The sequence below is a fragment of the Triticum aestivum genome, chromosome 1B (assembly GCF_018294505.1).
Source record: "Triticum aestivum cultivar Chinese Spring chromosome 1B, IWGSC CS RefSeq v2.1, whole genome shotgun sequence".
NCBI lineage: Eukaryota > Viridiplantae > Streptophyta > Magnoliopsida > Poales > Poaceae > Triticum > Triticum aestivum.
The window spans coordinates 643,680,617-643,692,698 of record NC_057795.1 but is presented as its reverse complement, the minus strand read 5'-3'; the positions used below and the strand labels follow the sequence as shown (position 1 = coordinate 643,692,698).

General features: G+C 50.5%; 1 protein-coding gene across 1 annotated transcript; it reads right to left on the bottom strand.

Moving 5' to 3' along the window:
• Positions 1–228: 228 nt before the first annotated feature.
• On the bottom strand, positions 229–3,575 carry LOC123098137 (uncharacterized). The gene is made up of 5 exons (XM_044520039.1): positions 3,455–3,575; positions 3,273–3,382; positions 1,430–1,516; positions 1,044–1,146; positions 229–908 (listed from the first exon to the last, which is right to left on the bottom strand). The coding sequence occupies exons 1-5, from the start codon at positions 3,486–3,488 to the stop codon at positions 400–402; spliced, it is 843 nt and encodes a 280-aa protein (XP_044375974.1). The 5' UTR covers positions 3,489–3,575; the 3' UTR covers positions 229–399.
• Positions 3,576–12,082: the final 8,507 nt, after the last annotated feature.

The following is a 12,082-nucleotide window of genomic DNA, read 5'->3' as shown; positions in this document are numbered from 1 at the left end:
CATAAACAAGTTGATGCTCCTGAATCTGTGGAGGTGTTTGTAATGATCACTGCCATTTTTTAGATTTGTGCACACTTTCTAGTTTTTCTTCAGAGGCTTTTCTAGTTTACATGTACAGATTCAGTGGAATTAGAGGTGTCAGCTAGTAATTCCAACCACTGGAGTTATTACTTGGCTAGCTTAGATTTATAGAGGTTTCTGTCGTTCGACTGAGATAAGGACGACAGAACAAGAAGTGACCAATGTTGTCTTCATTACAACTGAAGTCGCAAATGTTCAGGCATACATACCATCAGGTTTCCAAAGTACCGTACTAATTTAAACGAGGCACAAAGCGCTTACAACTGAAGTGCCAAACCGGTCATCGAGTTTCAGTAGTTATATTGCACATCCAGGCTGTCAATTGGTGTTGGCCCCGAAGACGCACGCAATGCCAATGTACACCATGTACACGCTCAGCATGGACGAGATGGCCATCCCGGTCAGCATCGCAGCCATCGTGCCCTGTGGCCAGCAGTGCGCCTTCCCCATCCGAAGTGACACGGCAAGCATAAGGCTCCAGAAGAAGCACACGGTAAGTCCCAGCTGCGACACAGCAGCGATGAAGACGAAAACTCGGCGCATCACCGGCGCCGCCGCGGCCACGGGTGGCTCCTCCGTCTCCTCCTTCTCAGAAGCGCCGAGCAGCGACGCGAGGTACTGCGTGATGGCGATGGCCAGGCCCACGCCTACCACCGCGTACAGCCGCGCAATGTCATCGGGAGTGACACGGCAGGTTGATGTTAATGCACTGTGCAAGAGGGACTTGTTTGGCACCATGGTAATCCCCAGAAAGGCAAGCAGCAGCCCCAAGCCCACCGTGGCGGCCGTGACGTTGAAAAGCTTGCTGATAGACTTGAGATCATTTCCTGTAAGTACAAAGTGAGTACTCCATTAAGTAGGTGTAACAGTACGCATCTGAAACATTTAGAATCTGAATGGATATTGAAATCCTAGGATGAAATTTTGCAGAGAAGGCCGTGATGAGTATGCATTTGACATACCTAGGAGACCGGGCAGTGCACGCGTCCCACGGTTGGCCGGAGGCTGCTCTAGGTCCCGAGCGACAGTCTTCTCCTGCGTGGAGTCACCAGGGCGGCGGGGGTCCTGAACCAAAACCGCCAGCAGCATGTCATACAGTGCTAAGGAACTTGGACAAAAAAAGTCAATGGTTTTGAATTTGACGTTGCGATGATAAGGACAAACTGCCTCCGGTTTGGACAGTGAGAAACTCACTTATTGCTTAGGTGCAAACTAATAAATAGATAACAACTAGATAAGCAGCGTTACATAACGGTGTTAAGACAAACTTGACACGTACAGTGCGACTTACTAACAACTAGTACTACGTGCATGCCAAGGAGAGAAAAGAGAGAGCATTCACACGTACCACCTCCAAGATCTTCTTTCCCTCGTCCCCTCCTGCGCTGGCGCTCGCCTTGTCCTCCTGCTTGTCAGAACCCTCCGGCTTCTGCTCCTGTTGTAGTGAGAAGAACAGAGCTATGTCAGAAGTGCTAAGAAACTTGTGGAATCAGACTTGAAACAAAGTAACAAGCATAACAGTAACTCTTTTTCAGCAAAATACTAGAGTTTTTGTGGTACATAGCCAACCCAACAGCGGACATAGAAGAAGCAGAAAGAGGGATACATAAGTTCTGTAGACAAATGTTCAGATTAAGGTTGTAGCCTATTGGTTGAGCTTTTGTGTTGTCCTACTTTTTGACGAAACGCAGCCAAAATGCATGGAAGAGACACGGAAAGAACTCTTAAGAAGTTTGAAAATGAGAAAGAGAAAGGAAAAGAAAATCCTAGGAAGTAATTACAAATGCACTCGTGTATTCACGGCTGAGCAACTACCCCAGCCACAAGACTCCTTTGATTATTGTAGCCTATAACCAGGAGTTCAGCTCATCAAATATGGCACTGCAAATGCCCAGGAAATCAGTTGGCCCTCAGGTTGAAAATTCTGTTAGCTCATATAGTACACCGTGAGGTGAAGTCCTTCCTTGGCTGAAAAGGAATTCCATCCATGGACTGCAACCACCAGTTTAGTCAGAGAATCAGTGTCATAGGCCGGCCTAAGGTGGAATGGGTAATTCGTCTTGCTGTGCTTGAAAAGCGTTGGGCCGGGTATGCAAAGGCGAAAAGCCCAGAACCATTCCATCCAGGATCCAGCCAATGATCATGCCAAAAGGATGGCCTTGAGCCCTTGACCTCCAATCTGCCAGCACGTTGAAGCACAAAAGATGGCCTTGACCTCCTTATCAATTGGCGCCAAGGTTTGTCCGTCCGGGCAGCTGGAGTACTGCCAAAGCCACCTCAACTTGAGTGCATTGCTTTGGCGGTGAAGATCATGGATGCCAAGCCCAGAAGTGCAAGAGGGACCAATTTACTAACCACTTTCCTCCAGTAACCGAGTCAGCGAGCCAGCCCAAATAAAAAAGCCAATCTTAATCTATCAATTTGCTTCAACACCCATTTAGGTTGTTCAGCAGCAAGCAACTGGAAAATGGGCATAGCAGACAGGACGAATCTGACCAGGACAGTACTGAATAGGGATGATCTTGCTAGCTCTTGAGCTTGTTAGTTTTCAGACCCGTGGCATTACCAAATAACTACAGAATTTGAGAGACGGCGGAGATTTCACAAAGCAAAGGCTGGGTGAATATGATCGATCCATGAGAAGCGCGATGTTTCACAATCTGACGGCCCAACGGTGCCAACAGCACATTAGTTTGATTAAGAGCGACATCCATGAGACGGCCGAGGCAGTCCACCACCAGGACAAAAAGAAGAGGGAAGAAGGGGTCTCCTTGCCGCAGTCCCCTCCCCTGCGGTGCAAAATCTGATTTGTGAGTCCAGAATTGACCGAATAGCGCTAAAATCCATTCCCACCAACAAAACCCAAAAGCTCTATTCCATCAGCCGTGTGAAAAATTCCCAACATACCGAACCAAATGCCTTTTGCTAGATCCAGCTAGCTTGAACATAATGTAAGCGATTTAGACTCCTTACATTATCGAATAGCCCCGTCACTCTGTTTGTGCATCTGACAGAGAAAGCGTTCCCCACACTGTCATCAGTCCAAATGACCAGCAAATCACCACGAGGCACTGGTTCCATCAGATGGGGGAAAAAGGAAACCAGTGACGAGGACGAGCAGCCACAATGGCGGACACGGGGGCGAGACATTCATATACTAACTCATTTCCGTTGTTGAAGAAATCACATACCCCAAGAGCCACGATTTCATCCTCCTTGTCTTTTCCCGCGCTGCCGCTCGTCTTCGGCTCCTCACCCTCCTTCTGCTTCATCAAACCAAGCTCCGTTTGGGAGCTCGCTCCTACAAGACAATTGCCCTATGATTAGTGCCTGGAAGGTGGAAATGCATCAAATAGCCTGCACGAGTACATACTAGGAACACGGCTGCTGCTGCCTTGTCCCTCCATGCTGGCTTGAGGTGTTCCCTTTGCAAGTTGGAGAAGAAACAAGGGGAGAAGAAAGAGGGGGCGCTTACGGTGGCCTGGGCAAGTACAATACAGGATACACGGGCTAGTTGATATGATATGGCGCAGAGGTGCATGCGTGAAGTACTGTGCTGTAACAGTAAAATCTCATAGCAATAGTACTGTAACTCCTACACAGCATTGGTACGCGCATGAGATGGGATGAGAGAGAGAGAGAGAAAGGTACGCGCAGCCGGACGGGCCAGGGGCGGTAGGCTGCTGCTGTTGCTTCATTGCACACACCGGCCGTATCTTCTCAGTAATGGACTTTGATCTCCCCCCTCTCTCTCAACCGCGCGCTCTCTCTCTCTCTCTCTCAAGCTAGGATTCTGACCAAAGTAGGAGCATGATTACCCTACAGAAGGTCTTCTCTCTCGCTCCATACTCCACCCATGGACCTATCTGTCCCTGCAAATCATAGGTTCTTCCTGTTGAAGGCCCTGTTCCCTTGTCTCTCTCTCTCTGCCCTCCTCTCTGTCTGCATTGAATGTTTAGGAGCCTGCAAGAGCTCTCGCGGAACACCATCAAACGCGTCTCCTTTTGTGCTGTAGTGCTGATAGGTAGGAGAGGAGCGGAGAATAACTCCTGTAGTCACATGGAATGCTGCGTGGCCGGAGGTAGGCAAAACGGTCACACTGCAAGCACAACATAAGTACTAGTAGGTACTTCATAAAGAGAAATACCAACAGAACAAGATAGGTGGCCAAAAGTTCGATCTGCCCGATCCAACATTGTATAAATTGATCATGGCCCCAAGGGTTTAGAGCTGTAGATTTTGGCAGGGAAAACTAAGCATGGCTTCAGCAATCCCTGTTAAACATATATCACGCCTTATCATGTTAGAGTAGTTAGGAGAATCCAGGTTGTTAGAGCAAACTCCAATGGGCGACCCATTTCGTCCGCCCGTGTCCGTTTGGGTCGGCGCGGACAAAAGTGGCGGCCCAACGCGTCGACCCAAACGGACGCGCGTCCGTTTTTCGTCCGCGGGCGACCCATTCCCGGCCCAATTTTGAGCCTGATTTGCGTCGGCGCGGACACGAGACAGACGCGCGCGCACACCTACTCCTCTCCCCGGGCCCGCCGGTCGGTGGCCGCCACCACAATTTCCCCCCGTTTTTCCCAAAAACACTCCCGCCCGCGCGCGCTCGCTCCCGCCCCAACCATGGACGACGCCATCGACCTCAACCTCAACCTCGACGCCGCCGCCGACCTCGCCTCCCTCGCCTCGTCCGGCGTCGTCGCCCCTCCGAGAAAGGCAAGCCTCGTGCCCCGCGCAAGACCACCGCCGCGACCAAGCGGAAGAAGGCGCTGACGCCCGAATAACGGGCAAGGGAGTCGGCCAAGAGGAAGGGCCGGAGGCACGCCGCGGACGCGAGGGATGAGGCCGCCGCGCAGGCCGTCGCCATCGCCGCCACGCAGCAGGAGTTCACCAATGCCCGCGTCGCCACGACAAGAGGGAGGCGCTCTACATGCTAGGGGTAAACCCTAGCCAGCACAGCCTCGTCCAAGCCGCCGTCGCCGCAGCCAGCACCGACTCGTCGATGTTTCCTCGGATGGTGCTGCCCGAGTCACCCCGCGCGTCGGCTCGCAACCCGGTCCCCGGCTTCCACGTCTACCCGCAGGCCTCCCGCCTCTTCGGGGAGTGCTCACCAGACGTGAGCGTGGTCGCGCCTTCCACGCCTGCGCCAGCGCCCATTGACCTCAACGCCACCCCGGTGGTTAGTGGCTCGTCGTCCGGCGGCACGAGGAAACGCGCGTGGCAGGCGCCGGCCGGTGGGCTCCCAGACGCCCGTAACCTGTTCGAGGGAATGCGGTCCGCCGTCGACGAGGACTTCATGCAAAACCTCATCTTCAAGGGCGGTGCGCCAGGCACTGGCTACGACCCCGACGAGACACAAAGCCAGGACGGCCGCGGGGCGTTCACGTCGACTGCTGGCTATGATCCCGACCAGGCGACCTTCATGCGTGATCAGGTCGGCGTCGACCTGGATGGCTTCCCCCTCGACCACGAGTTCCCGGACGACTACGGGCTAGAGGAAGAGGATGAGTGCGACATCGACGTGGAGGCTTTGTTCAAGGACGAGCTCGCCAACCAAGCCGCCGGTCCTAAGCCCAAGCGCAAGAGCAAGCGTACGAAGGCGTACACGGCGGCTGAAGATAAGTTTCTTTGCGAGTGTTTGCGAGACATTGGACAAGACCCGAAGACGGGCGCCGAGCAAAAGCATTCGACCTTTTGGACTCGTGTGCACCGAGAGTTTCATGAGCGCAAGAAGTTTCCACCTTACCAATTTGTCAGCACGCGCGGGTGGGTCTCCATTTCCAAGCGGTGGAGGGTGATCCAACAAGAGTGCAACAAGTTTTGCGCCACCCTTGAGAGCGTCAAGGGCCCGCCCCGTGAGCGGCATCGGCATGCAAGACATGGTATGATAGCAAGCAAGCCGCCCTCTTTTGTGTCATCAAGATCATCCTTTTACGTCTTCATTTGCTATCACTTGCCCATATGCTTGCATGGAAACATTTTGTAGGCATTTTAAGCTTTGGAGGCATTCAAGGTTCAACATAATGGCAAGTGCTTCAACCTCTCCCGTTGCTATCGGGTCATCAAGGACGAAGAGAAGTTCAAGGCACAATATGCCGCACTCAAGGCACGTGGGGTAAGAAAGCCGTGGAGGATGTTGGGGAGGGCGAGCCGGCATGGCCGCGGGGGAAGACGAACTCCAAGAAGGAGGACAAGCAAGATGCGGCCACCAACGCCTTGATCGCAAGCGTGGACGACATGATGAATAAGAAGGACTCAAGGGAGGAGGAGCGCCGGCGTTTCAAGGCGGAGCAAATGGATGCTTTCATGGAGATCCAAAGGAGGAGGCTTGATCTTGACGCCGAGAAGCAAGCCAAGATGTTCGAGCTCGAGGCGGAGAAGCAAGCCAGGATGCTAGAGATCGAGGCGGCCAACGCCAAGACCAAGGCGAAAGAAGTGGCTCTTGCGAGCATGATGACCGGGATGGAGATCATGAAGGTGGATCTCAACACCGTGTCGCCAAGGAAGAGGCCGTGGTTCGAGAAGATGCATGCCGACATGCTCAAGTTCGACGACGAGTGATCTACGGCGGCGAGGGCCATCTTTTTTGTATGTCGGCAGGTGTGCCGGCATGACCACGGGAGCCGAGATGGCGTGGTCGAACTCAAGTCCCACCCTTTTCTGTGTGCTAGCATGTGTGCCAGCCAGCTGGCGAGTGCGCCAACATGAACTGTGGTGATATTTTCTGAAGCCGGCATTGTATGCCGGCACTGGCATGGTGCCGGAATGAGACATGGCCACTGGCATCATCGGCCGCGGGCCCTTTTTATTTAAAATTTGAATGCGGGCAAAAAATGGGTCGGTGCGTTAGGCGCATTGCCGACCCAAATGCAAAACTGGGCGGACGCTGGGCAGGCGGTCGACCCAAACGGACAAAAAGCGGAAAAATGCGCCGTCCATTTGGGTCGGCCCGTTGGAGTTGCTCTTAGCTTGTTTATCTTTTCGTCTGTTTATCTCCTCTATCTCTCCATGTATCTCTCTGGTTGTTGAACAACCATAATCTTGTATGCCTCTGCGAGAGGCGGCCTCGCCTAATCAATATATAAGACGCGGGCTCCCATGTTACGGGAGTTGAGACGCTTCCACAATTTCCACATGGTATACAGAGCAGGCCTCTTCCATAGCATCTAGCTCATCTTCCTCCATATTTTCCACCTCGGATCCTCCACGCCCTAGCCATGTCCTCCTCCAGCGCAGTCACCTCTTCTGGCCTCAATTACAACACATCAGAACCCCTTAGCCGGACGAACTACGTTCTCCGACGAGCCCAAGCACGATCCCAGATACTGGGCGCTGGCTTGTTTGGCTATATAGATCAAACTATAGAGGAGTCTCCCAAAACAATCACTAGCAAAGATAAAGATGGCAAGGAGCATGTAGTCCCCAATCCTACCCATAACCCCTGGTTAGTTCAAGATCATCAAATCATAGCATATCTTCTTCGTAATCTGTCCAAGGAGGTGCTCGTTCAAGTGGCATCGCTTGAATCATCACATGCGATCTGGATTGTGTTTGCAAATATGTTTTCTGCAGTCTCCCTGTCTCGCGTGAACAACATCAGATCGGCCCTCACAAATGCCCAGAAAGGATCCTAGTTGGCCTCCACCTACTTCGGGCAGATGTGCGCCCTCTCCGACGAGCTTGCGGCGGCGGGCAAACCGCTCGGGGAGGGAGAGCTCATCTCCTTCATCGTCGCCGAGTTGGATATGGAGTATCAGCCAATCATCTCTGCACTTGACGTCCGCACCGAGCCCATCACCGTCGACGCGCTCTTCTCAAGGATGACAAATTTCGATCAACGCATCGAGATGTTCAGCAGCACTATTGGTTTTAAGTCATCGGCGAATGCTGCCTCCAGGGGTCACTCGGGCGGTGGCAAAGGCGACTACCACAACCATAAGAATGGGGGTCACGGCGGCGGCTATTCTGGCGGCGGCGGCCAAAACCCTAGCGGCGGCTACCCTAGCGCGGGTAGTGGGGGCTACAATCACGACGGCGGCGGTGGCTACAACAATCACGACAACAGCGGTGGTCAAGGCAGTGGCCACTGTGGCGGCGGCGGGGGATACTACAACAACAACGGCCCTCCGTGCCACTTCTACAACAACAATCAAGGTGGTCGCTTCGCTGGGTATGAGGAGTATGAAAATAAATGCCAAATCAGCATGAAAACTAACCATATTGCAAAATAGTGTAAGTGGCGCTATGCAGAGGACAACTCTCGAAGGACGCGTGTTGCAGCTGCGGCAGATGCCTCATATGGGGTTGATTCAAACTGGTATCTTGACTACGGCTCAAATGAGAACAGCACTTCAGAGCTTGAGAAGATGACCATGCACGAGAAGTATCATCGCGAAGATCAAGTCCACACCGCCGAAAACGGTCCAGGTATGATGATAAGTCATGTTGGCGAGTCTATTATTCAAACCCCACATCGTTATATCCTTGTAGATGATGTTCTGCATATTCCCAATGCATCCAAAAATCTTTTGTTAGTTCATTGTATTACTCTTGATAATGGTGTTTTCATAGAGTTTCACCCCTTCTTCTTTTTGATCAAGGATCTGGTCATGAGGAGGGTGCTTTATCGTGGTAGATGTGTGCAAGGCCTCTATCCATTGATCCCCAAAGTTTCCAAGTTCAATAAACAAGCCTATGGAGTCTTCCAAGTGTCTTCAGAATGATGGCATAATCGTTTAGGCCACCCATCTTTTTTCGTTGTTTATCAGATTCTTAGCAAAAATAAACTCACATTTTTTGACGAGCATGATCGTGAAACTATTTGTGACTCTTGCCAAAGAACAAAAAGCCACCAGTTACCATATCCTATTTCTATCGGTGTGTCCACAAAACCTTTGCAGCTTGTGTTTTCAGATGTATAGGGACCGCCCCCCTCCTCTGTTGGGCGACACACCTATTATGTGAGTTTCATAGATGATTTTAGCAAGTATACCTGGATATACCTTCTTAAAAAAATCTCTGATGTTTTTCAAGTTTTTCTTAACTTTCAAGCTCTTGTAGAACGACAATTTAATTGCAAAAGACTTGCCATGCGGTCGGATTGGGGAGGTGAGTATGAGAAACTCAACTCCTTTTTCCAACGGATAGGAATCTCTCATCACGTTTCTTGCCCTCATGCTCACCAACAAAACGGTTCAGCGGAGCGCAAGCACATGCACATTGTTGACATTGGTCTCTACCTCCTTGCTGCCGCATCCATGCCACTAAAGTTTTGGGATGAGGCTTTCCTCACCGCGGTACACCTCATAAATATTTTACCTAGCCGTGTCATTGATCACGAAACACCCACTGAAAGTCTACTCCATATCAAACCCGACTAGTCATCTCTTCGTGTGTTTGGTTGCGCATGTTGGCCCAACCTTCATCCCTATAATAACAGAAAGCTCATGTTTCGCTCGACACAATGTGTCTTTATAGGCTACAGTGCACAACACAAAGGCGTCAAGTGTCTTGATGTAGCCACGTGACGTGTGTATATCTCCCGAGATGTCGTCTTTGATGAAACCATTTTTCCCTATGCCAAACTTCATCCAAATGTCGGCGCATTACTTCGCAAAGAAATTCTTCTTTTGCCCTCCGCTTTATCCGACGTTGATCATGGGGGAGAGAATAATAGTAGTGATCAACTTGCACCTAATCATCATATTATGCCTGAGATTACTGCTGCAGATTTCAGTTCAGATGGAGAAAATCGCAATCAAAACGGACGTGATTTCATGTGCCCCCTGGCCAGAGACACAAACGCAAACCGAGGAGGATCCCTGCAACAGGAGCCGATATCCTCTCTGGAATGCGGGCGGGCATCACCTAGTCGCGCCTCGGGCCCCGAGCGCCTCGAGCGGGCTTGCGATCGGGAAAGTGACGTCGTCTCCCCGCACCAACCGGCTGACGACGCGTGGCGGACGGTCACCCGCGCGGCCGAGCCTGGCTCGCCTAGTTGGCCCGTGCTGGATTCTCCAAGGCCCGCCACTCCGGCCCGGCTGCATGTGCCAGATTCGCCTGGGCCCGCCACTTCGCCTCGGACGCGGTCGCCAACAGGCGCAACACAATCCTCCTCGGGATCTGAGTCGCCAGCACCTGAGGCTGATATGGATGTCGGATCTCCTATGGCTCCGCCCCCTGTGGCTCCTCCTGTGGTGCTGTGCACAAGACTATAAAAGGGAGTCACTACTCGCTTAAATTACAAAAAATTCTCTAAGCTTGGTATGTCTTGTACAACTGGTGAACCTAACAACTTAACACAGCACTTGATGATCCTAGGTGGAAAGCAGCCATGGAAGATGAAATCATGGCATTGCGCAAAAACAAAACATGGCACCTAGTGCCCCCTCGACCAGGCAGAAATCTAATTGATTATAAGTGGGTCTATAGAATCAAGAAGAAATCTGACGGTACCATAGACAGATACAAGGCAAGACTTGTAGCCAAGGGGTTCAAGCAAAGGTATGGCATAGATTATGAGGACACGTTTAGTCATGTTGTTAAAGCTGCAACAATCCATCTTGTGTTATCAATAGATGTGTCCAGGGGATGGAGTCTGAGGCAGCTAGATGGATAGAACGCGTTCCTTCATGGTGTTCTGGAAGAGGAAGTGTACATGAAACAACCTCTTGGGTTTGAAGATAAAGACGTACCATCTTATGTCCGCAAGCTTGATAAATCCCTGTATGGTTTGAAGCAGGCACCTAGGGCATGGTATTCATGGTTAAGTATGAAACTTCAGTCACTTGGTTTTGTTCCATCAAAATCTGACACCTCCTTGTTCATTTATAACAAGCATAAAACATCCATATTTTTTTAATATATGTTGATGACATCATTGTCACTAGTTCTTCTGATGGAGCCGTGACATCATTGCTTAAGGATTTAGGCTCTTAGTTTGCTCTCAAGGATTTGGGAGATCTGCATTTTTTCTTGGGTATTGAAGTTAAGAAACATGGTAATGGTATTCATCTATCTCAAGTAAAGTATGCCACTGAACTGCTAAATAGAATTGGTATGCAGAATTGTAAATCTTCACCAACACCCTTGTCTAGTTCAGAACCCTTATCCTTGACAGAAGGAGAGCCTCTGCATCAAGAGGACATCACTGGTTACAGAAGTCTAGTTGGTGAACTTCAGTACTTAACCCTCACTCGACCTGACATTTCTTTTGTAGTCAATGAGGTGTGTCGGTATCTTCATGCACCTACCACAGCTCGCTGGACAGCTGCAAAACGAATTCTCAGGTATATAAGAAACATTATACACTTGGGCCTCACACTCAGCAAGTCATCTTCAACACTTGTCAGTGCCTTCTCAGATGCAGACTGGGCTGGTTGTTTGGATGACAGAAGGTCAGCAGGTGGTTTTGCTATCTTTTATGGATCTAATTTAATATCATGGTGTGCAAGAAAGCAAGACGCTGTTTCCACGTCAAGTACCGAAGCAGAATATAAAGCATTAGCAAATGCAACGGCAGAAATCATTTGGGTTCAGCCATGCTCAGAGAACTTGGAGTGGTTCAGACTCAGCCTCCTTGTTTATGGTGTGATAATCTTGGTGCCACATATTTATCTGCTAATCCAGTATTTCATGCCAGGACAAAGCACATTGAAATAGACTTTCATTTTCTAAGAGAACGTGTTGCCAAAAAACATCTTGAGATCAGATTTATACCTTCCAAAAATTAGCTTGCTGATGGATTCACAAAGGCGTTGCCAGCTAGAAGTTTTGAAGAGTTTAAGCGTAATTTCAACTTGTCATAGTTGTGATTATGGGGGAGTGTTAAACATATCACTAGTAGAAAAAGTCCCATTTGTCCCGGTTCATAAGGCCCATATGTCCCGGTTCCCGAACCGGGACTAAACGGTCGGTACTAAAGCCGAGTACCATTAGTCCCGGTTCTTATACCAACCAGGACAGATGGCGCTCCATGTGGCTGTTGTGGCTTGTGCAG